General features: G+C 39.2%; 1 protein-coding gene across 2 annotated transcripts in view; it reads right to left on the reverse strand.

The window, feature by feature from the left end:
• The window catches only part of LOC108714022 (guanine nucleotide-binding protein G(o) subunit alpha), a 115,290-nt gene that overhangs the window by 16,418 nt on the left and 72,015 nt on the right, over nucleotides 1-26,857 (reverse strand). The window contains exons 4-8 of one of the 2 annotated variants that reach the window (XM_018257849.2): nucleotides 22,291-22,451; nucleotides 13,301-13,429; nucleotides 9,358-9,487; nucleotides 2,847-3,000; nucleotides 407-2,426 (exon numbers count right to left, since the gene is read on the reverse strand). In XM_018257849.2, coding sequence (XP_018113338.1) covers nucleotides 2,239-2,426; nucleotides 2,847-3,000; nucleotides 9,358-9,487; nucleotides 13,301-13,429; nucleotides 22,291-22,451 — 762 coding nt within the window. In that variant the 3' untranslated portion in view covers nucleotides 407-2,238. Of the gene's footprint in view, nucleotides 1-406; nucleotides 2,427-2,846; nucleotides 3,001-9,357; nucleotides 9,488-13,300; nucleotides 13,430-22,290; nucleotides 22,452-26,857 lie in introns of those variants that run through there. The other variant, XM_018257850.2, reaches the window with a different exon arrangement.

Genomic DNA, 26,857 nt, shown 5'->3' on the forward strand with positions numbered 1-26,857 from the left:
TTGTTAGGGTTCTCTAGTGAGCCCTAGGAGGCCCAGTCTGACACCAAACGTATGTATTTGATATATTTATTTAAGCTGCAACAGCTACAAAGTCAAGAGGTTAAATAATGCCTTTGTACTGTGTATCCAAGTCAATGTATGGCAGTCTGCCATTAATTCTCATGAGAGAACATGCACATCCATAAATATTAGCACAATGGGAAAAAAAGGTGGGTGATTTGCAGGGTCTGACCCATAAAAATAGGTTCAGAATACTGCCCATGGGTGTCATTTTTTAGTCAAGCACAAGAATGAAACTTTTCATTTCACACATGAAGGTGTGTGCAGAAGCCAATGGGAGAGGGGGAAAGAGAGAAATCCACCTTTAATCTAATCTAATATAATTCGGAACACTGCTGAAGCAAGTAATGTTGGCTTTAACCAGCTTCAACTAAGAAACCAGAACACATTACAAAAGTGTTCCAAGAAATAAAAGGTAAAATACATCATTTGTAAGTAGGGTTTATGTAGAAATGACCTGCAGTCTGCCTCACACAATCCAACAAATCCAGATAATGAGTGAGAGCAACATATAATATTCCAAGATTAACAGTCATGGCCATGGGGAAAGCCTCGGCCAAGACAGCCTATGATAGGACAGCTCAATGACTTAATGCCTATTTAAGCAGAAATGATTGAGATAAAACGCAAAGTAGATTTTGCTTTTCGTTACCTCCTGGTTGCACATTACTGTTCCGCACTTTAGAAGAGGTGGAGATTTCTTGACAGATTAACAGTACAACCGGTGATGCACTAGGAGGGAATGGTGTTCTGCATATTTTGAATGTGCTGCAAGATGTAGAAAAAGATACCTTGACACTTTTTTGTGCCTGTGACTTTATTTTACTTGTCACTAGCTGGCTTTTTTTTATAGTTTTATATTTTATTTTATTGTATAGGAAGCCAGTATAAGTATCACACAGGGGCAAATGCTATGTGTTTACTAATTATGTACTGAGAGATAAAGTACAAACTTCATTAACAGAAATCCTAAATTATATTTGCATACACCTAACCTCGTTATGGCAAGTCAACATAAATGTGGCTTTTTGAATATATTTTTATTCAGCATTAACCCTATAGATGCCACCTGTGTGACAGTGCTGCTCATGCAATCTGTCTTCATTAGGGTATCTCCAATAAGTTGAGTCAATAACTTCATGCCCTCAAGAATATTACAAACAGTTTGCTTACTAAAAATTCTCCATTGCACACTAAAAATTGGCGGGTATTACATGAAATAAAGTAATTCAAACACCAGGAATTGATCTCTGATGATATGAAGTTAGATGGCATGTCAGAATGAAGCATTTAGCATCTATCTTATACATCTTTAACAACTGCTGCAATAAGAGGTCTTCTGTGTTTTTCCTGCCCAATGATAAAGGCGGCCATGGGCCAACGGCATCATATATTTGACTGGTCATGGATTGGCAGATATGGTGCATAGGCAGATGAAATGTTTTAACCTGCCCAGTCAATAAACCAACCGATATCCATAATACAGTACATGAATATTGGTTATAGTTGGTCAACCACACACATACACACACAACTTTGTACAATTTTATCACAACGTCTATGGCCACTTGTAGACTGAGAAATGGTGGCATCATTACTATAGTGAGTAGAGTGGTTAGTGGTCAATACAAATCAGGTATCTAACACTGATACAGCTGACATGGAAAGGTTTAAGTTATTTTGGCACTTTGACCTATTATTGGAAAGTATTTCTTAATGTACAGTAACTGGACAGCTATTTTAGGAACCCTGTTTCAAAATGAGATTCACTTGCAGCCCATCTAGTCAGATGATTTAAAGTTGGAATATACTACAATCCACCTACAACAGGGTACTACTTCAAAAATCAAGGTTAACCCTTTACATGTTGAGCACATGAGAGAGACATTTCAGTGGGGCAGGACAATCTGAGCCTTACAGAAGGAAGTGCCGCTCAACAATTTCATGCAGATCCTAGTCAACCATGGTTCCTGCTATGAAGCAATCCTCAAGATATCTGAGAAAAATGTATGAAAAGGCGCATTGGCACATGCAATGTATAACAGCTGACCGGGGGATTCATTACAACCATAAGTATTAATAGAAAAAAAAAAAAAAAGAAGTCTGGCTGTATCTGAGTACAAAGACTCCTCCTGTCGCTCCTCTGCCTTCATTATCCCGCTTCAGAAAGCCTGCCGCTTAGTAAAGGCCACAACCGCGCAGATTATAGGCAATGATGACATCTGTGACAGCATCAAACACAAACTGGATGTTCTGGGTATCCGTGGCGCAGGTGATATGGGTATAAATCTCCTTGTTCTGAGACTTGTTCCGGCTCTCATACTGATGCTGTATGTGTGCTACGGCTTCGGTGAACAAGTTGGGACCTGAAGCAGGAGAGCAGGGAAGGAGAGATGAACAGAGAGAACAGAGAGTTCATTTGTGCATGTGTGCGTTTTTAGGGTCAGGCACTTGGCAAGAATAGAGACTGACCCTTCTTAAAGGACTTCCCACAAGAGAAGGCACCACTGTGTAGGTGTGTAGGTGTGCTTGGCTGAATACACACAATCACAGGTTCAACCTCGCATGCATGAAACATTGATATTGTTGTGTTTTAATAAATGGCTGATTTTCTACAAGTGAGAAATAGTGTATGTGTGATATATTAAGATACATAGACATATGTGTGATTCTGTTTTTTTCACTCCAGTAGGAATGTCCAAGCTGACTGGCACATAGACCCAGCGATACAGCAGTGTACCTACCCTACCATGAGATTGGGCCTGCGTGTGTGTGTGTGGGTGTACCTGTGTAGTCCGGAAAGCAGATAGTGAGAGGAGAGCTCTTGATTTTCTCTTGGAAGATATCCTTCTTATTCAGGAACAGAATGATGGATGTGTCAGTGAACCACTTGTTGTTACAGATGGAGTCAAAAAGTTTGAGGGATTCATGCATCCGGTTCTGTAATCAAAAACAAGAACCGCATATCAAACAAGCCCGAAAGCTGCACCCTCTACACAAATGGGTTTCAGATGTATGCAGTTCTGTACTGGGAGCACATAAACTCAGCACTAACTGCTGGGTTAACCATCCTCCAACTACCCCTCATAAGCTCTATCAGATATGGAGTCTACTTATAGCCTCTCACTCTTTATTCCAACACTGTAAGTGCTGAACTCTGTTCCCACCCACTTTTACAAATATACATCTTTTGCTGCTCTTTATTCTCTTGCGCTCTGTGTGGCATTACTGAACATAACAGAAATATTTGACAATATTAAAAATATTTAACAGCAAAGAGAAAAAGAGAACACAAGTTTGATGTTGTTAAGTAGACATCCTTAACAGGCTCCTATTAGAGGATACCTGAATAGATCATGCACTATGCTATGAGACAAGAGGGGCATGCATTTTTGTAACTACATTATGTTAGGTACATTAATTCAGGACAGGCAAGGCCCTGGAAATGAATGCAGAGTTGGAAGCTTGCAGAAAACCTGTGACCTGTAATAGATCTTGCCAAACTTCTTTGTAAGTGTAGTGAGGATTAGAAGAACAATTCATGCTTGATCAAAGTAAATTTACAGATTTCATTGGGAAACAATGATAGAATCATGCAGAAAAACCAACACAATGGAAAAGGTTCCTGAAATCTACATATTGAATCCATGGATAAAGGGCAAATCAGTGATGGCAAGATCTCCAAACAGGTCACACATCCCTGTTGCTTCCAACTCTTGGCTGTCTTAAAATAAAGCTTCATACCTGCTATATCTGAAGGGTTTCTCAATATGTGCTGGATATGTGGTCGTTATTAGAAGGGGTTGGACGGTAGAAGAAGTAGTAAAGGTTTGAAGTGTTGAAGGCGCAGAGATGTTTGGAGAAAGAGGGTTGTGCAGACACTTTCCCAGCAGGACCATGAGAGCAGAAAGCAAGTGAACACAAGACGAAGCACACCACAGAGTCACGCGGTTAACAGCAGGCAACAGGTCACACACCGTGTGTTGTTACAGTTTGTGGTTAGAGCCGAAAAACCTGGCGGTAAGAAAGTACCTGCACACCATTGCCAGATTGAAACACAACACTTGGCAAATGAAGGAAATGCAGGCCAGCAGCTCAAAGGGTTAAACAAAGCAAGAGTATTAAAAAGGAAAGAAAAGCGCAAAGTAGATGAGTGCCCAAATCACGTTTTGAGGACCTTTACAAGACACCACATAGTGAAAATACAAAGATACAAGAGAGGTGCAGCACTCATCACCCTTTATCAGACCTCTCAGGCTCCAAAGTAATGCTGCAGCTCTCCTGCACTTCTAGAAAGAGCATAGCAACCAGCAACTGGTGGCAGATGCACTCCAAATTCTAACAGTCCAGATACAGAAAAGTGAAGAGAGCTCATATTAGTTTTACAGAAATAATTAACAAAATTGTAGAAAGAGGTTCCTAAATAACCTCACTTTATCAAATATTTGCATGAATCCCATCACAATTATAACAAATGGCTTTATACCCCAACCCCACCGTAAGGCTCAGATAACTTTCTTCAGTTACCAGTCCCAAGACACATTTCATGTTGTATCTGTAGGCCCAGCTGTGGGTCTATGTCATGTGTGAATTTGATTTATGTTTGCAACTACCCACAATATAACTGACAAATGATATTTCCAAGAACTTACAGGAAGGAAAAGACTTGACTAAAGAAGAGTGAACAACTGACAGATAGCATGTCACTGGCTATGTACAGTATATTTCTATAAAGCATCAGTACGTTCCCCAGATAAAGCACGAGTCAGGTATTGTCCCTGCAGCATGGTGGAAACAGATGTATATAGGAGAATACTCTCTCGAAGTTCAATGACCTGTATAAAAATACTCTGCCTTCAGCCTTGTGCTTTTAGATGCTCATGGAACACCTTATAATATCCTTTTATTTTACAAGAGGGGATACTTTATTCACTTTATAATTTTTGTGGTACCCTTGGTATAAATCACCACTTAAAAGCTGTTCAGTTGTTCCAGTTTAGTGAGCTTTTTATAAAGCCATGATATACAAAGAGATGAAGGAATGTGCCCTCAGGATAAGGTTAAATATGAGATTAATGCAGCGTGAATACACATTGTTGGGACTGCTGGGGTCAGCAAGTAAAAGGGGCAACAGCTTGGATTGTGAGGTTAGGAAATAAAACTAGGTGAATTGGAGTTAATTAATTGAGGTGGGGCGACATTGGAGTATTTAGCACGGGAAGTTATATACAACTCATAAGAGAGGCTGGAGTGCACTGAAATGGCATTACCAGGATAGAACACATTAAATAGAATGAGGACAGAAGACGGTGTGAGAAATTAGTGGTAACAAGCAGTAATTTCAGGCTGATCTAGGCCCTCTAAACTGAAAGGAAGGAAGGAAATGTGGACAGTTTTTTTCCCTTCACAATATCCGTCAGAGTCCATGTAAAGCAAGAATAAATTTATTCTCTCTATACTGTTTAATAAAATAAGAAAATCAACAAATTTTACGTAGAATTGGCAGAACATTTTCAAACAAGGACCATTTATTAGATTTATTATAAAGCACCCCACCCACAATAAAATAGCTGCTTTTTTAGTTGTATTACGGTAAATATGCACTTAACACACCTGCAAAAACAACAAAATGCTCAGCAAAGACTGGTTGCTACTGGCGACTGCACTTGAGAAATCTAGAACATATATGGCTAATTTATGAACATTAATAATAACCACCAGGTCATCAGGTCATTGCTATAATTTGATCAATCTGATCTGTTGCTGTTGGCAACTGCTCTTTTGCACTATGGGGGTTATGTAATTAAAGGTGTAAAAGGTGTTTTCTACAGTTCTAATGATCTTTAGCAGCCAATCATTAAGGCCCCTTTAAAGGTAACACTTTAAAAGCAAAAATCTTATTGGTTGCTATGGGTTACCACATCTGGGCAATTTTCACTCTAGTTTTTACTTTCCCGATTTGGTTCTTTGTCTCTCATAGTAAACATAACATTTTAATACAACCTGTAAATCCAAGTTTATGATTTCTCCATTTGTCTTTAATCATCAATTAACATAACACACATTGCAAACTGCAACCTGGAAATTTCCCCTACAGGTAGACCTTGAAGTCTGAATCTGGGCAACCCTAAATTCAGACAATATGATTGTGGAAGAATTATGAAAAGCTGCACCTCTGTACTACCGTAAGTGGGAACAGAGTGATTTGGTGCAAAAAATGGTTATGTTGGGTCAGTGCATTTTGGAGAGGATATGAAAATTATAAGGTGCAAACAGATCCAAAAACTGGGGCATTATACTGTAAATATCAACAGTATATGGACACAATTGTAACTTTTCCCTATACAATGTATGTTCTGTTTTGAATGTGTAAATTCCATGTTAAACACTTCTCATTATTTGTGTATTCCACATTTACCCCTGTATAAGAAGGAAGCCAGCAAGCTGATTTCATGGAATGATTCTGAGCCAGGATTATAGTGAGGACTGCACTTATCACTTGCTATCCTATTATATGTGTATATTTTGGTGGGACTAGGGATTGAGCATGACCTGGAGCCATCTGCAGGCAAAGAATAACTGAATGACTAAAATGGAAGCATCTGCATGCTGCCATTGGAGCTCTGTAGTGCTATAGCAAAGAAAAATTGCTACATTACCATATGCATTTATCAAAGCAAGCCAATTGACAGATGGGCAATTTATTATTTTTATTACTACTGTTTGTCTATGTATGCCACAAAAATGACATCCATGAAAGCAAGTTTGGTTTAGTCAGAGATATACCCTATGTACGCCGATTGTGTATCATCTTAAGAGTTTATTGACTAGCATCTTTTAGGGCAAGATTGGGATAAATATATTACATGTAAGTACTGGTTAGAATATGTAAATAAAACAAGCACATACAACATATTCATATTTTTAAGAGCTTGAAAAACATTAGCAAGAACGGAGCATATCTGTTATACTGCATTTCTACTTGAGATGCACCAAATCCAAGATTCCATTGGGAGTTTCTGCCTAATCCCAGGACTTTTTCTAGGATTTGGCCGAAAACTTTGTGCTCAGTGAAACAATCTTAAAGGCATGCGACTTTAAGGCACCAGATATTGGAAGGGGACACATATTTAGATTATGCAATTTGTGGGAGATTGAATAAACAAGTTAGCATTTAGATTTGTCGGAATCATTTGCTCTGATATGGAATTGAATGGGTTTGGTACATCCTTGATTTCTAATACATCTAGTTATATACAGCAATGACTGCATTAGAACTAAATTCTGCTGTGTCTGTTACTGACACATAGCACATTATAAAAACCAATGGATTAGAAAGCAGTTACCAATACTGGTACCAGTACAATTCTAGTACGATAAATGCCACTAATCTCGGCATGCAGTGCTGTTTTCTGCAAAAACAAGTTATTTGCTCATAGCACCACCTTTCAGCTCAGGAAAGCAAATATTTAAAAGCAGCATACAGTACCAACAGGCATCATAGAGCTTACCAACTGATTACTGCAAACCCCCCTGCATGTGCATAAAAATTGAAAGTCATATACAAAGAACACCAAAGATTTACCACAAATACTAACTGAACATTTTCATTAATATATAAACTTGATTGCTGTATATTACCCTAAACATCAACCATCTCTGTAAAACTCACACCTCAATGAATTATAGGCTGCTTTTTTGGAATTAAAGAAATCAGATATTCAAAGCACACAGGTAATACAATAAAAAACAGAAGATATCAATATAAGTTTGCTAATTAAGGCATAATAAAATGATATATATATTTAAAAATATATATATATAAAAAATGTATATATATATATATATATATATATATATATATATATATATATATATATATATATATATATATATATATATATATATATATATATATATATATATATATATATATATATATATATATATATATAAAAATCTGGATCCTCTAGCAAAGAATGATAAATATCTAGAAGCATTTTGATTTCAACTGTTTTTTTATTTGGCTTCCGCTAAATCAACACTAATGCATTCTACAATAGCTTTAATTGCTACCTCTCCATCATTCTTCATTGGGCTGCTATAAATATGGAAATTGCACCACATGAGGACAAAGACTGGAAGTGTGCCATAGAGAAGAGGATGTATTAAGACTGACCAGCAAGGATCTATCTCCGTATAGGTGCATGCAGGATATTTATGCAGACCCTAAGAAAGAAATGAGGATGGAGGGGTGCAGGCAGAGGAGAGGTCAGTCTTTAAGTATTAAAAGTAACATGAATAATTATTAAGCAGTAATTAAGGAAGAATAGCACGACAATACTGAAGGCATGCACACAGGGAAACGTATAGCTTGCAGAGAGTGAAAAGAAAAAATATGGAAAGAGGCAGGTGGAATGCAATGAGAAATGAGGAAACCTTTCCACCCATGACAACTTAACATGGCCAATGGTTACAGGACAAAAGTACAGGAAAGTTATGGTCAATGTGGTCTTGACATAAATTGGCACAGTGTTAACCAACAAGAACAAAATGTGGTGGAAGGGAAAGAACCAACCAACAGAAATCAATATGACAAATAGTGTGAAGTGTGCTGTATGGGCGGTGAAAAGTATAAAGGCAAGCGGTCCATTTTGGGGACAGTAGGAGAAGAAAAAATGTACAAAGGCCATAGTAAAGAGAAGGAATGAATCTAGTCCTTTAATGTAAAGGCAGAATCCTGGCCACATAAATGGGAAGGGATAAAAATAAATAAGGCCATAGAAAGGGGAAGAGATTGATTCAGGGGGAAGGTTGGATACAGGCCATGCAAACAAGAATGATTGGCTACATTGAAGTGAAAGGAACGAGCCTGGTCTAACCAATGAAAAGAAATAAAGTAACTTGTCACACAAAGCAAAAAGGGAAGCAGTCAAATGTATTCCCATATGGTGCAATGGGGGAGGAAAGGAGGCTGGCGGAACAGTTCTCAGTATAGTTGCACAACAGAAATATCAGACAAATATGAACAAGCAGCCATATAGCTACATGCCAGTACTGAAAAATATCCATATCTGTTACTATTGTTCTATCAAGTATAAAAAATAAACTTGGAATTATGGATCCTGTTGAAAAGCAGAAAGCCAAAGGCCACTGAGCTTCTGAGAGAATTCCATGAACTTTAAAATTAAAACTTGAATACAAACCAAGACACATACACATTACATATAATAACAATGAAATACTGATTTAGGGGATCACTCCCCAGAATGGGAAAAAACAACATCTAAAACTCACCGTTGTCTCATCTTCATGAAGGACCTGGTCGTACCCACTAAGTGCCACACAGAAGATGATAGCCGTCACATCCTCAAAACAGTGAATCCACTTCTTACGCTCTGATCGCTGCCCCCCAACATCAAACAGCCTGCAAAAACACAAAAAGAGGGCCAAAATGTTTACAATAGTGGGTGACAAAACATAAGTGGAAATGTCAACAGCCAAAAAAGAATGGTATATAGAAGACGTTTCACTCTATATTTTTGATATTCTGGAAAGAATATAGGAAAATCCCAAGGTTTTCTCTTCACTCTGTGCTAATACTGCATTATACAAGCATGCAAGCAAAAAGAAACAGGGGAGCCTAAACGCAACAAAAGGAAGTAATGGGGCATAAAAAAAAAAGCAAAACAGAAGTAGTGGCCCTAAACTACAACATGTAACTCCTGGCACCTCACAACATATGGGGTGCAAGTTTTCAACAGCTGAGGAGCCTCCAAATGAATAGGTATAGTTTATGAAGCACAGGCTCTATTAGAGAATCAATGTTGCTAAGCACAGGGTGTGAGTTAACCCATTTGTTGAATAACTGAGGGAAAAAGAAAAAATCTCAACTGGCAAAAAAAAAAAAAAAAGAATCAACCAGTTCCCACAGAAATAATACTAGTGTCCCTGCAAGGACCAGCTAATTATGTCGGTCTACTAACTTATGTAGAAAATTTATTTTTCCCCAGGCTAAACTGCAGCAACTCTCAAATGTCATAATCTACTGATCACTAGCACAGATATGAAACCATGTATTGTATAAACTTTTCTACTAAACTGCATTTCTTAAGCTGTACAAAGCACAGCAATCAATCTATTCGCGACAGCGCACTCCGGATCCCACAAACAGACCACCAAAGTCGAGAGTTGCAGTTAAAAAGGTATAAGCGAGGTCTGACGCGGTTTCTTGTCTACGCACTTCCTCAGAGACCTTTGAGGAAGTGCGTAGACATGAAACCGTGTCAGACCTCGGACGCTTTTACATATATCTAATGTTCAAATAAAGCTTATGCCTTTTTAACTGCAACTCTCGACTTCGGCAGTCTGTTTGTGGGATCCGGAGTGCGCTGTCGCAAAAAGATTGACTGCTGTGGCTGCCGTGATTCTCTTGGCAATGGACTCGGGGCGGCTGCACCCAGGTCAAAACATCGATTTGGTAAGAGATTTATCCTCTGTGAGTCGTTGAACTACATTATTGAAGTGGAGGCTGATTTATCTTTTAAGCGCAGGGTTCGGGGCTTGATGCACCCAAGCCAGTAGAAGTAATTGGTGAGCTGTTAACTAGCCTATCGTTACCAAAGGGTATTATTAGACTTTTCAAACAGAATAATATTCCCCGCTTAAAAGCACTTATAGCGCTGATGTTATTGTTTGATGTACAAAGCACAGCCACCAGAGGGCACTCCTGACTTCTATTCATAAATAAGGAATGTGTTTTCCCTTCCGCATGTTAATTTTTTCTACTTATTTCGACTTAAATGTCTGCAAGATTCTGTAAGAAATATTGGAAAAAAGCAAACAATGACTATCTGCAGTGTACAGCTGCAGTTTGGCCCATTGTCTGTTATCCAGAATGCTTGGGACCTGGGGTTTTCCGTATAAGGTCTACTAGAAATCAATTAAACATTAAATAAACCTAATAGGATGGTTTTGCTTCCAATAAGGATTAATTATATCTTAGTTTGGATCAAGTACAATGTACAGTTTTATTATTACAGAGAAAAAGGAAATAATTTTAAAAAAAATTGGACTATTTGGATAAAATGGAGTCTATGGGAGATGGCCTTTCCAGTATTCAGAACTTTCCAGATAATGGATTGCATACCTGTATTATTAATATCCTTTGTTTTTATATTTCAGTTATTTGAAAGTGGCATGATATATATATTATGAGGGGTAGTTTTTGCATTTGTCCAGTCCCCCCTCCCCTCAATACCAAATGAGTCACACAAACTGGGGACAAAGTTGTCACCTATTATGTGGCCAAGCAGTAAAAACCTTTACCACACAAGCACAATTTGCCCCCAAGTGTAGCACAGTCCTACAGCAAAGTCCTAAAGCTAACCATACATGTCCCAATAAAATAATATAAAGTTTTGCACGATTTTCATTACGTTTGTACTGGCTGGATGACCCCAATCTATATCCCATGAATATTGATCTGTTTCTTAATCAGGAAGGTTTAAAAATGTCATCTGCTGATGCACTATGTCAGCCAGAGCAAGGTTGATCTTCAAGTCCTGCTCTTATGACAGGTACCAATAGGAAGGCGGCAATAACGTCTATGGCACCTCATAAGTTGTTAGTCCATTCAGCTTGGGTGCTGATCAATTACCTTTACATGATTTGCCTGATTATGGCTGCCTTTAGTCTTTCAAACAGTTAAACCAAAGGCAAGCATACTCCATGTCTGCATTGCAAAAGAAAATGGGCTGTATAACTGGTGGCAGCATCTCACCAACAAGAAGGAGTATCCTTCATATTAAAAGGGACCTGTCACCTTAAGGAATAATTCTAAATCCTATTTTATGATGTTAGTCAAGCAAAATAAACCTCACTTACACTATAAAAATTATAGAAATCTTGTTTTTTTTTAGCCATGGAATTCACAATAATCACAAAAAGGATGGCAGATGCCATTTTGTAGGCACTGTTATCGAGGCAAGCTTTACATCATACCAAAATCTTGTTTATGCACACGAATGGGGCACCCGATATCCATGCCCATGCACTGGCTGCACAATTACATGGTGAAATGGGAGGGGGAATGCAAGGAGTGCAGTGATATCTAGGAAGAGCAGACTGGAAAGTGAAAGTAATTGTCTGGCCCTCCTCTATGCCCAAGGCTTAGTGACGGGGCAGGTAATATATGATTGACAAGTTTCTAACAGGCGATGTTTTAATAAAAAATTATTTGGGTATCATGTATAATTTGACAAAGACTTGTCAAATGACTTGAAAATGTCTGGGTGATAGGCCTTCTTTAAGCTTTGTCCGTAGGTACAAAAGGGAAAGTTATCCTTTAAGAGCAGTATTTAAAAATTGTCTGTGCACAAAGAAGGGTTGGTTTAAACAAGAACTAAATAGATGTGGGCAAGCACAATTTGCTTTGCACATAATCTGCTGTGTGTGCTTGTGTCACAAATGCGGCTAAAGCTGTTCACAGACGCAACAATGTCGTCATACGAAAAGAAGATTCATACAATTTTTGGATCGTCTGTGGGGGTGTCCCGAAATTTTTCATACCATGGCAATCGGTCGTTCAGTCGATCAGACAGATTAAAAGATTTATATTGGCTAACTATAATAACCTATCTGACGACATCTATGGGTGACGGTCAGTACTATTTGTCAGAAATAACTTTTGTACGATTGCTGCCTGTCAACCCATGACCAGAACATTGTCATATTTGTTCTTTTTACTACTTTATCTGAATGGTTAGTGATCGGTCGGAAGATTGCAACGAACTCAAAGAAGAAAATCTTTACGTCAGGGTAGGGTAAGGGCATACCTGGAGATTCGTTGAGATTTAATCGCCCGGCAACTAATCAACTCTTCTTTGGGGCGACTAATCTCCTTGAACTGCTTCCCCGCGTCTTCCGCCTGCTAAAATGAAAAAACACCTGCGCCAATGCACTTGCGGCACTTCAATTTCCAAAGTCGCACCCAAGTTTCCTCACGAGTAAACTTTAGAAATCAAAGCACCGCGAGTGCATTGGCACAGGCATTTTTTCATTGAAGCAGGTAGAAGACACAGGGAAGTAGTTCGGGGAGATTAGTTGCCCCAAAGTAGAGGCGATCAGTCGCCGGGCTACTAAATCTCCCCGAATCTCCAGGTGTGCCCTTATCCTTAGAGGGGATATGTCATAGCTTTAGATACATATTAAGAACTTAAAAAAAAAAGGAGGCACTAACCTGAAGTGAAGGTTTTTGAAGGTGAAGTGAGTTTCTACAATGCCAGTGGTCTTCACTCTGGTTCGCAGGATATCCTGTTCTGTAGGCTGATAATCAGGAGCTCCGATCCGATCTAAACTGTCTAGGTAGCTGGAAAAAAAAGAAAGGGGAACACTCTTGGTAAATTATTTGAAAGCCACATTGATTATTGATATCTAGTAATAAGAAAGAATCATATAAATCATGTAAATTAAAGAGTCAAGAGTTTGTAAACTTCAATGCAGAGGCGAATATATAATTTTTGAGTGACGAAACCATGTTTGATGGGACCTGGTCTGTAATAATTCCTGGCACATATACAGAAGCCTACATATTAACAGCCATTAAACTTTCAACAGTAATTTGCCAGAAACTGTAATGACAGATATTGACTATTAGCTTGTTCCTCCTTGAGCAAATTACTTTTTATCTGCAGCAGAGGTGCAGTAAAATATTATAAGAGGTCTACGTTATCAGAGCGCTACCAATATTCAGGCACACGAGTACAGTAGGAGTAAGGAAAAAAAAAAACTGTTTAACTTTCAGGGACGTGTTTGCTTAGTTTATGATTACAGAGGAAGAGTTTATATAAACTTTAGAATCTGTTAGCCCCTGTGGATCTGACATCACTTTCATCTCTTTGATCCATGGTCTTCTGGTTCTGTTCTCACCATTCTAACAAGAATCAAAGAAGGATGCCTTACAGGAACTGTGCTGAGGCCATCGTTCAAGACACAAGCAATGAATTCACAAAGGAGGAACAAAAGAGAGAGGGAGAGGTCTGCACACAATTTAGAACTAAGACCAATGAGTGATGCCTTCCATCCTGTCAGTTGGCCATCTATAGTTAGTATAATAAACAATGAAAAAGCGCACCCACAATGTTAAGTACTACTAAAGGAAAATACTATCCATTGTACTCTGTGGCACCATACACTTTTTCAAAACAATGCATGATACATTAAAATCCATTTAAAAAATGCACCTCTACCACCACCTCTACCACCACCTCTACCACCACCTCTAACACCACCTCTGGGGCCTTTGTACAAAAGATAAGATGGTAACACACAGGTTTCTGCATCTTTTCGGCGTTTGCCTTGTATTATTTGTCAGGAACAAAGAGCTGGTGTCAAAGATATTGCTGAGGTATAGTAGAGTAGCTGTGGTGCAGTCATAACTCTTTATGGCTCATTTATGAAGGCAAGGGCTAAGTACAATATAAATATGCACACAAATAGCCATAATTCTTACTCACAATGTAGTGGGTTTTGCCCAGATAAAATGGAAAAAGAGTAAAAGGGCTGGGATGAATACACAGCACTGGGGGAGTGTGTTTCATGGTGCACAATAACTTTTTGAATAATTGGCCAAAATAACCCCTCAGGGTACACACCACTGTCACAAAGCACACTTGTAGTTAAACACTTAGAGGAGAATAAACTGGAGGTCCACACGGTCTTGCTGATGAACACAGGGACAAATTTATTCACATGACAGTATAGCTTCTTCAGTGATGGTTGTTTAACAACCAATAAATGGAACAAGGCATCCCAGACCACAGGGCCCATCTGTTGCCTACCTTCCTGCCTCTTCTATTCAGGTCATGTGCTCTGCACTTCACATATGAGAGGCACAGGGGTAAACCTGTGTTAAACATACTAGGGCCTATCTATTCCTAGTTCCTTCTTCACAGGGTCCCATAATGGTGAGGTACTGTCATGGCACTGGCCTCCTTCTTTACTTCTCTCACCACCCAACCAATCACTAGCTACCCTATCATCTCACTTCAGCACCTCACCAAATTCTCAGGCTCCCTGGCATCATTCACTCTTGTCTTCTCCCATGACTCAAAGAGGAAGGGGTCCACACTTCTTCCCATTATATAGAGTCTCTAGGTCTAGGGTCAATCCCCTCTATGTGCCACAGTGAAGAATCTGCTCTAGAACCTCCTCAATGGGGCCCCCTACCTACCAGTGTTATCTAGTGACTATAACAGAAATAAAACAATTTATACAAAATTAACTTATGAAATATCTACCCCTTACAAGTGGGCAGCAGATAAACACAACAGGGATCTGTAAAGTGCACGATTTGGAATGGAGTTAAATCCATGTGTATGCAGGAAAGCTAAATTATATTAAATGCAGAGACAGAAGTGGTGAAAGGCAGTGACCTCAAATCTCCCTGAAATCTTTTCTATAAATGAAAGTCCAGTAAGTTTCAGGTTATTAGCAGTAAAAATAAAAAATACTGACAATTACATAACTAGCACGGTGGCACGATATACATTTTTCTGTTCAATTAAATTATCCTTTGCTGAAGAAATTGATTTTCTCAGACAGTGGCTCATTAGAAGGATTTACACCAAAAAAAAACAGCAGACCTATGATTAAACATTATCTTTGAGCTCTTAAAGGGGATATGTTAATTATTTAAATAATTGTAAATTATTAAAATACACTGATTAGCAGTGCATATCGAGGAATTAATCCACACAGAATTGTCTTTTTTCAGTTATATAGAGAAACTGTTGAAGATATCTAATATTCACATGTAATGTAAAGAACATACATTTAACTTTTCATTTCTAAATATAAAAAATAATATTACAATTAAACAAATTCTGCGACGGTTTAGCAGGAAACTCCGCCTATTACTCAAGTCTGTATCATTCTAGCCCTGGGATACTGAAAGCACAATGAGTTGTTCTAACAGGCTTGGATTTCCTGATGGGAATGGGCAGCTAAATCATTTTTAAAACAACCCAGCTATTATAATGCAAGATTAATGCAGTACCTTTCTCTCATGGGACACACAGCACTTTATAGCAATTAAGGTAGTCAGCACTTAGGGTCACTAGGACATATGTTAGGACACTAGCAGTGACTTGGTCAGCAGCCATCAATGATAACATTTGAAAAAGGGTCTCTAGAAATACAATTAAATCAAGGAAACTGTTATGATACCCCAATAACAGAATTTAGTGCTCATTTTAAAGGAAAACTAAAGCTTAACTAAAGAAGTAGTCAAAAAATGTTGTACATTGTGTTTTGGACTTCTATACCAACCCAAGACAACCACAGCCCTTTAGCAGGGAAGACCTGTGCCTCCAAAGATGCCCCAGTAGCTCCCCATCTTCTTTTCTGCTGATTCACTGCACATGCTCTGTGCTGCTGTCACTAACTGAGCTTAGGGACCAACTCACAATATATAGTACACATAGAATACAAATGTCATTAATATAAGGCTGATTAGTTATTAATACAGATAATTACTACATGGCAGCACATTTAATTATCAGCCCTGTAGGCTGTAGCATCAGCTTATATTACCGGCCAACCTCATTTTCTGCTTGATAATTTGCGACTACCCTGAGCTTAGCTTCTCAACAGCTGCTCAGAGCCCACTGAATGAACATGTGAGTATCACAGGCATTTTCCAAGATGGTGACCCCCTGTGGCAAGTTTGAAGTCCTGGATCATTGTTGCTATTGAGAAGCTGAAACTTTAGACTGGTGCAATAAGTTCAGTATATAAAATATGGCATTTTTAGTCATATTAATTTTCTCCTTTAAGAAGAAGGTGGTAGTGTGCAAAGTGCAAACCGGGAACAATGTCATTTTTTTGTGTACTTTGCTTACTGCCTTCCTGTTTTGGAAAATTGATGCAGATGTTTGCACTTCGTTTTTTATAGAGTGGAGACCTGTAGCCATCCCAATGAATACAATGATGCCTGTGTTTGCCAAACCATATTTTTTAAAGGATGGGGGAATTATACATCTCCACCCTCTTACCCTCTACCTATCCCTTTTATATGCAATATAAAATTCATGATACATTGTTGATTAGTAAATAATTCAGATCAACATTGCATGGTAGTGGAGAAACTGCAGTCTTCATTTCAATATACGAATTAGCCCAGCCTCCATTTCTATTACAAATGTAAACTCATTTTCTTATGACCCTTAAACTTAGCTTATCAGCAGTAGTAGTCTAGTAGATGGCGTGAGCGTGTGCACTCTCTCACATTTAAATGATGGCCAAACAATAATGGGAGCTGCTGTGGACTACTTTGAGGACCTGAATCATTACTGTTATAGGGATGCCCAACTACTGGTCCACTATATAAAATAAAGCATTTTTAGCCATATTCTTCTTTAGGCTTTTGTTCTCCCTAAGCATTTTGATCAGTTTTGAATCAGGAATACTATATTACATTACATGAGGATAACATGAAGTAGAAGGGAACTAATACAGGTATATATGAGGTTCACTGCCTCAGTTGGTCAGTTTTATTTTATCCCCTTCAAGCTCATGCTTAAAGGAGAACTAAACCCCTTCAGCGCTAAAATCCCTCCCCCTCCCCTGTGTTGCCCCCCCCGCTCCTCCCCCTGGCCTACCTACCCCCCACCCCGGGCAAATGCCCCTAAGTTGCTACTTACCCCTTGGCGCAGGTCATTTCCACGGAGTTCGCAGGCGCCATCTTCTCCCGTGCGGTCTCCTTCCTGGATTGCCCGGAGTTTGGCGGCGCATGCGCAGCAGGAGTATTTGCTGGTTCAGCTCTACTTTGCATGCGCCGAAAGTCAAGAAGTTTTCGGATTTCTTTTTTCGCAGACTTTGTGACTTTCGGCGCATGTGCAGTAGAGCTGAACCGGCAAATGCTCTTACTGCGCATGCACCGCCAAACGCTGGGAAGGAAGAATCCAGGAAGAAGACCACTCGGGAGAAGATGGCGCCTCTGAATTCCATGGACAGGACCTGCACGGAGGGGTAAGTAGCAATTTAGGGGCATTTGTCCTGGGGGGAGGTAGGTCAGGGGGGAGGGGGGGCAACACAAGGGAGAGGGGAGGGATTTTAGCGCCAAAGGGGTTGACTTCTCCTTTAATTTCTCAATTCCTATTCCCAGAGCTCTTTTAAGATACAGGTATGGGAACCGTTATCCAGAATGCTCGGGACCTGGGGTTTCACAGATAACTGATCTTTCTGTAATTTGGATCTTCATACCTTAAGTCTACTAGAAAATCATGAAAACATTAAATAAACCCAATAGGCTGGTTTTGCTTCCAATAAGGATTCATTGTACAAGGTATTGTTTTATTATTACAGAGAAAAAGGTTATTATTTTTAAAAATTTGGATTACTTGGATAGAATGGAGTCTATAAGAGATGGCCATTCCGTAATTTGAAGCTTTCTGGATAATGGGCTTCTATATAAGGGATCCCATACCGGTAGGTTTTTTTGTTAAAACCTGCATCATGTTCAGGAGGAGGTTAAACACAATACAAATGGCATTTTATAGGAACCCTGGTTCTAACTGATATTATTCACCATTACAATTTTCTCTTTCTTGCTATCTCTATAACATGCCACCCACAATTTACCAGTGTTCCTGACATCATCAGAATGTCTATTGGCAAGCCATAATTTCCAAAACATGCACACAAATAGCTTTCCCCTTCCCTCACAATAAATGTATTCTCCTTTTATAGATTTTATGGAGGGCAAGCAGAAGCCTTAATCCAGCCCACTCACCAACAGCACCTGTTTTAGTAATAACGTTTACTTGTCTTCATTTTCTACCAAATGTAAAATGCTCATGTAAAAATGTCTGTGTTATGTTATCTCTTCATAAGAACGACAATACTAATCAAATGGGTTATTACATTCTGCACACATTTATCTTCAGGTCAATAAAGAATATATTGAAATAAACACACACTCCTCCTGACATGATCAGCATCACAGATCAGTGCAAATATAGAGATTTCACAATCACTATGGTAACCAGGATATACTGAAGAGTTAAGGGATTGGCTGGTAGCAATAGGGTAGACTTTATCATAGTAATAACAGCGCTGTGTAGCCATCCCCTGTTTCTATGTCTGATAGGGGAATGGAGTGGTGGGTGTGTTTGTCAGAAAGAGGTTGCAGTCTGTAGTACAGAAGGCTTGCATCTCCTGTCTCCATGCCCAACATACCAATTAAAAAAAAGCGTAGTGATGTGACCGAGCCGCAGGATAAAAAGTCACACACGCAAAGGAAACAGGTGTTGCCTTTGAGGTAGATATTATTTGAAAGCTCAAAAAATGAACTGAAGCAGTTTAAAAAAATGAACTGAAGCAGTTTAAAAAAAAAAAAAAAAAAAAAAAAAAAAGAGGTTGTCACACAGAATGAGATTAGAAGATTATTATTGGTAGACATGGCTATTGGTGCTTATCAGCCTTTTTTGTTAAAAATGTATTATATAACATGGCTTATGAATATAGCAGGGCTCATCTACATTGAAGACAGCGTGCAGAGTGCAAAAATAAGTACAGTCCACCATTTCTGCCCCTTCTATGTCACTGAGGCTAACAAGTTAGAGAGTTGTGTCCACAACTGGGCCCTGCCATAGCATGCATCAAATGCAGCCAGATCCCAGTCTGAGTTCTCTCTATATGAACACTTGTTTTTGCATCCCTTAAGCTGGGGGCACATGGAGCGTTGGCTCGCCTCTCAGTCTGTTTTTTTTTTTTTAAGGCTGAGAGAAGCAGATCCCTTCCCCAGCTTCATTGATCTGAGCTTACAAGTACAATTTCTGCTTGTGTGTAGGCACACGGAGCAGAGGTCAGCCCTAAAATGCCTGCTTTTGCGTTTTCGGACCAACGTCCACTCTGCTCAGAGTACCTGCACGCAGAAGCTGTACTTTTCAGTGCAGATCAACGGAGCTGGGGAAAGACGTGGATCCACTTTTCTCAGCCTGCAGAAAAAACACAGGCGGAGAGCAGTGGAACCAACACTCTGTGTGCCCTCAGCCTTAGTGCTCTTGCTCTTATTTCTGGGTATAGTTAATGACCCCTAGTGAATGATAGGTCAACTACATGAACCTTGTTATGCTGTTCTACTCAACAGATCTACATCTAGATACTATATGAATCTGCCTGACCTGGCTATCTGATAAGCAAGGCTTTTTAGCGCATGAGGCAATTCATACCAACTCAATGAATATTGGCAAGAAAGAACTAAGACATCACAGAGCACAAAGAAAAAAAACGAGTGGATTGTGAATGTTACTGTGTGCTCACAGTCATGTGTGGTGCTTTAACAATGGGAGGCCCAAGTCACTCAAGCCATTTCCTTGCTCCGACATCCCTGTGTTTCACTCTGACTGAAAGGAATCTAAATCAGTGACAGAATGATTAATTTAAGGGGTTATTCACCTTTAGGATAACTTTTGGTATTTTATAGAATGGCCAGTGCTATGCAACTTTTAATTGGCCTTCGTTTTTTCTTTTTTATAGTTTTTTAATTATTTGCCTTCTTCTGATTCTTTTAAGCTTTCAAATGGGGGTCAGATCTATGCTCTGTTAGGCTACAGATGTATTGTTATTACTACTTTTTATGACTCGTCTTTCTATTCAGGCCCTCTCCTATTCATATTCCAGTCGGTTATTCAATTCAAAGCAGGGTCGCTAGGGTAATTTGGACCCTAGCAACCAGATTGCTGACACTGAAAACAGGAGAGCTGTTGAATAAAATGCTAAATAAGTCAAAAAACACAAATAATAAAAAATTTGAACCAATTGCATAATTGTCTCAGAACATCACTGCAGCATACAAAACATTAATTTAAAGGTGAACAACCCCTTTAAACAACCTCAACAGATAATGACAGTAATTAACACTGACATACCAATAGAAGTAGTGTGAACGATGGACAGATTAATAATGAGCTGTGTCCTGTACAGTTGTTATATCAAACTCATTACAGACTGGCCATTTACAAACAGACCCAGTAAAGAACAATGCTAGCACCACAATATGTACCACAAGACTTCCAAATAACTTTTTGTTTAATATAACTAGAGGAAATTGCAAATTGTCGTTCATATAACACACATGGGCTTTACTTTTAATAAGCCGTAGCTCAGAGGCTTAATAGCTAGACATACACTTAACTGCTCTACTCTCCTACATTAATACATAAGTCACATGGCTTTAGCCAGCAATTTTAAAATAGTATCATCTTGTGAATATTTTGCAAAATCAATGGCAATTACTGTGAGCAGGGGCGCGCCGCCAACGAGGCGAATTGAGAAACTCGCCTCAGGCAGCACGCCAGAGAGGTTTCCAGGGGCAGCAAAAAGCCACTCCTGATACCTTTAAGAGCCAAATTTCTGGTTTTTAAACCGGAAATTCAGCTTTACTAATGTGAGAGAGCGCAATTCCTGCCTCCCCTCTCGACGGGTAAACCGGGGAGGGGGGGCGGCATTGCAGGAGCAGCCTCAGGCGGCGTTTTCCTCTGAATCGGCACTGACTGTGAGTTTCTTACCAATTGCCACAGACATATGCTCTGTGTAGACCTTAAAGGGGATGTTAACCTTTGAGAAAACTTAGAATGATGTAGAGAGTGATATTCTGAGACAAAGTTATTATTTTTGAGTTAATTAGCTTATTCAGCAGCTGCCTAGTTTGCAACTCCAGTCTGGTTGCTAAGGTCCAAATTACCCTAGCAACTATGCAATAGCTTGAATATGAAACTAGAATATGAATAGGAGAGGGCCTGTATAGAAAGATGAGTAATAAAATGTATCAATATATTTAAGACAGAGACATTTTGTGCATACTGCTACTGAAAAATGCCTTACCCTTTAAACAAAACAGGGATTGTTTGTCCATATATTGCAATATATTTAAGCTGGCCAACTACGTCAAAGTCATCCCATATCTGGCCAGTCCTACGCTCAATTTTCATCTGATTCATTAAGAATTCTGTTGCTTCATTATACATTTTACAAAGGGACTAAGTTTTACCTGCAACTTACTAGCTGCTTTCAAAGTAAAACTCCCAAACTTGGCTGCCCTTTTATTAGACACCAGTGGGATCACCTGACTATAGCTGGGATAGATAGCTAGCCTTTTACAGTGTTGGACCCAAATTATTGCTTGCTAGAGACAATGCATTATAATATTTTCTTTCAGTAACTTACTATTTAGCAGAGTCATTAAGCTGGTATTCCCTGGATCGGTTGAAGCATTCCTGAATTCCAGAGTCTGCCCAAAGTCTCATCATGGCAGATAGCAGCTCAGGAGAGAAAGGCTCTGTGTCTTCCATGCGGCTCACCACATCACACACCATCTTGGCATCAGCCTGTGAAAAACATAGATGTCAAAAGATATGAGAATCATTATTGAGAAATTGGCGAAGAAGTGCTAACCATGTGAATGGGATTACATCTTGGACTAGGTGCTGGGAAATTGCACTACAGCCTGGTTTGCATAAAAACATGAAAGGTTTGTGGTCTAAAAAATCCATACACATATTCTTTTTAATTGGAGAATCTATCAAATAGCTTACTTTTAATGTTATTGTGGTGAAAGGAAGAGACACTGTACAGTGTAGCTCCACCAATGAGTCGAGTTGAGACACTCGCTTTAGGCGGCAACTCCCCCTGGTTGCCAGGGGCGGCAAAAATGCCGCTCCTGGTAACTAAGAAGCAAATTTCCATTTTTCAACACGGAAATTCTGCTCTTCTTGCGCTCTCTGCAATAGCGACTGGCGACCGTGTACTACCCCCTCCGGGGCGACATGGACCGCCCGACCCCCTCCAGCGCTGAAAGGTAAGTGAAGTGGGGAAGAGGGCGGCAAAATGAAGGCCGTCTTAGGTGGCAAAATGGACAGGATTGCCCCTGACACTGTATGCTAAGTGTGTCAGTAATGTTTTATATAGACATAAAAACCTTTTAAAAACAGTGCACAGCTGGAAATAAATGGCAACTTTCATATTTTCGTGTACATGTGAAATATCATCACATAATAAAACGTTGTATAAGCTTTATAGCTTCTTTAATATCTAATAGTGACTTTTTGTGAGTACAATGTCATTTTGCATTCATTATATCTACTGCCATTTTGATTCTAAAGGTGAAAAAGAGTGACTTTGCAAAGGCTAAAATCACAGCAGGCATAGAAACCGCCAATCTGCACCAATCCATCTGGCTTTCTGTGCAAAGTGATAGCTTGCCTAGGCCATGTTATGGCTCAAAAATCACAATATAATTTTATCACAGAGAGTACCACAAACAGCAGGCAGAAATGTTTTACGTTATTCAGTGGTTACTAAGGCTTCAAGTGTCCACTTAATTGCTATACACAAAAAACCTGTGCTATTTGCACTGATCCACACTAGCCCCCTGTGCCAAGTGAACAAGGAGGCATTGTACATGACACTTGCCTTGACTTGGGGTTCAGAACAGGGTCCCCTTTGGGAATGTGTATCCTACATGCGTCTGTAATCCAGTTACCAGTATAAATCTTTTTGCCTCATGTTTCTGGCACCTTCATATCTGCTGCAAATTATATGCTGGTCTGCAGTGGGCACAAATTGACTAAAATTCAGGAAAGTAACAAAATGACGAGCTCTAAAATGTATTTGCTTTATTTATAGTAGAGATTATGCTCCATTTATTTTCTTTCACAAAGATAAAACATTCGCCTAGGTAAATTTCCATATATGAATGTATTAATGGATAAATGACCACACCATACAGAAGTCTAAAACAGTATTTAGAGCTTTAAAGCATTACTGTAAATTTAAATGTGTGGATGATTTATGAATTAATGCATAAATCTCCCCAGAAATGGCATTTAACTTGACAATGTAAACCATCTTGTAAATCACATTATGCGTAATCTGACGCCGCTAAATTTAACCTTTATATTGCTTTGGGCAGGGACAAACTGGTGCCTCAGGGTTGCATTTGATTAGATGCAATCTTTCAACCATCTACAGGTGTAGATGGCAAACGATTGCACAGTCTAGAATATATAGACACAGCGTTTATGCCAGAGAAGCAAGTCTAGCAATACCCAGCAAGACTAGCAACAACCTGCTATCTACACACAGAAACAAAATGCCCAGTACATGTGACCATTTTGTACATCACCTATATACACAAACACCAAACACATAAATTATAGATATATATAGACCGGCCCCTATTTCTGATTTTCCTCAGATTCGCTTTCATCTGGTATAGTACATATGGACTGGCAAAAAACTGGTGTCATTCCAATATTTAAAAAGGGATTACAATCTCAGCCTGGCAATTATAAGACAGTAAATTTGACATCTGTGGTGGGCAAATTATTTGAAGGTTTGTTAAGGGATCAAATTCAAAATGTTGTCCTAGTGAATGGCATTATGAGCAGCAATCAGCATGGCTTTATGAAGGATAGGTCATGTCAGTCAAATTTGATTGTTTTTATGATGAGGTTAGTAAGAAAGCAGGAGAAGTGATCTATTTGGAATTTGCCAAAGAGCTTGATACTGTGCCCCACAAACTACTGTTTTTTAAACTAAGGTCTGTTGGGCTTAATGAAGTCATTTGCACATGGATAGGAAACTGGCTACAGGATCGGGTACAGAGGGTGGATGTTAACTTGTTCATTAATGACTATGGGGAGGGTATTGTAAGTAATGTTTTTAGTGTTTCCAGATGACACAAAACTATCCAGCCCAATTAATTCCATCCAGGATGTGACATCCTTGCAACAGGATCTTGACAAACTGGCAATCTGGGCAGCTAAGTGGCAAATGAGATTCAATGTTGATAAATGTAAAGTCATGCACCTGGGATGTGAAAATATCCAAGCCACTTATACCCTTAATGGGACTGCACTAGGCAAACCCATTATGGAAAAGGACCCTGGAGTCCTTGTAGATAATAAACTTGGCTGTAGCAAGCAATGCCAGTCAGCAGCATCAAGGGCAAATAAAGTCTAGAGCTGAATTAAGAGGGGCATTGATTCACGGCAGGAAGGTGTCATTCTTCCACTGTAAGGCCCCATCTAGAATATTCCATACAGCTAGTAAAAGGTATGGAAAACCTTAGCTATGAGACTGGCCAAGTTCGGGTTGTTCATGCGCTTAAGGGGTGATATGATAACTATGTATAAATATATAAGGGGATCATATAATAATTTCTCTAATTCTTTATTTACCAGTAGGTCTTTCCAGCTGACGCGAGGTCAACCATTCCGGTTAGGAAAACAGAGGTTCCGCCCGAGTATTCAGAAGGGGTTGGTTTTTACAGTGATTGAAGATATGGAATTCTCTCCCTGAATCAGTTGTACAGGCTAATACATTAGATAGCTTTAAAAAGGGGTTGGATGGCTTTTAAGCAAGTGAGGCAATACAGAGCTATGGAAGATAGGTCATAGTACAAGTTGATACTGGGACTAGACCGATTGCCATTTTGGAGTCAGGAAGGAATTTTTTCCCCCTCTGAGGCAAATTGGAGAGGCTTCATCTGGGGTTTTTTGCCTTCCTCTGGGTCAACTGGCAGTTAGGCAGGTTAAAAAAAAGAGCTAAAAGGTTGAACTTGAAGGACGTGTGTCTTTTTTCAACCTAACTTACTATGTTACTATATATAGCCACTCATGGTGATACAGAGGTACATAGAATAGAACTGTGGTTTATATGTATTTACAACAAATAGGGGTTTTTACAACTTAAATGTAAAAACGTTTTGTGAGCTACACAAGCAAGAAAATTTCCGTAGGAATGCCAAACAAGGGCTATGATATGCTAATTTATAGTCTCATGTGGACTACTAGCCTGCAGGAGGCTCTCGGAGTAAATTTGTTCCTTTATGCGTCCAAAAAATATGAATTTAAATCAGGAATTTCAAAATGAGCACTATGAGGCCAATCGGAGCTGAAAGCAACATGTTGCTCACGGGCCACTGGTTAGTGATCACTGGGTTATAGTCTAAAAAATCATTCATCTGCAATGCAATGTTTTTGCATTTGCAATGCAACTTTGTACCATATTAATTAATAATAATGCAAAACTTTGGATAAGCTGGGAATATCAGTGTGCAGTGTAATTTACAGCATTTGTCTAGGATTCAGCTGGCACAAGCAGGATTTCTTATAACTGCAACACACAACGGGAAACCTGAAATTGCTGCCTGCTTGAGGCAGGTGCAAAATACAAGACAACCTTGCACCAAAGGGTGTTGGGCCTTTTACCTATTTACAAAGTAGTTAGAACCATCATGTTGAGACATGACAAAAATAAACAGGGTAGAGACAAGGGGTGCAGATTCACTAAAGGGCGAAGTGGCCAACGCTAGCGTAAATTTGCCAGAAATCCATCATATCTTGTCTGCCGGAAATGCATTCAAGTTGTAAAAAAAGCTGGTGACTTGTCCTTTTTTTTAAGCGGGATTGCCTGCAAATGTCCTAACGATTAAACTTTTTTCGGTCAGACATTTGAGGGGCATGGAACATTCGTTTTAGGGTGGGCTCATGTGTAGGGCATTAGAGAATCTCTTTTGTCTTTATTCAGGTTCCTTGGACATTTGTAATAAAAAGTGGCCACTTTTTTTTTGAACCAACATCTCTAATAAAGACGTCTATACAACTTTAATGCACCAGCCCTATTCAAATTGAGCTAACCGTAAGAGGACTAACAAAGTATCGCTAGGCAGAATCGATCTCTAGCATAATTTGTTTTGAAACAGTCACATTGCCGAAGTAATCACCAGCAT

The sequence above is a fragment of the Xenopus laevis genome, chromosome 4L (genome assembly GCF_017654675.1).
Source record: "Xenopus laevis strain J_2021 chromosome 4L, Xenopus_laevis_v10.1, whole genome shotgun sequence".
NCBI lineage: Eukaryota > Metazoa > Chordata > Amphibia > Anura > Pipidae > Xenopus > Xenopus laevis.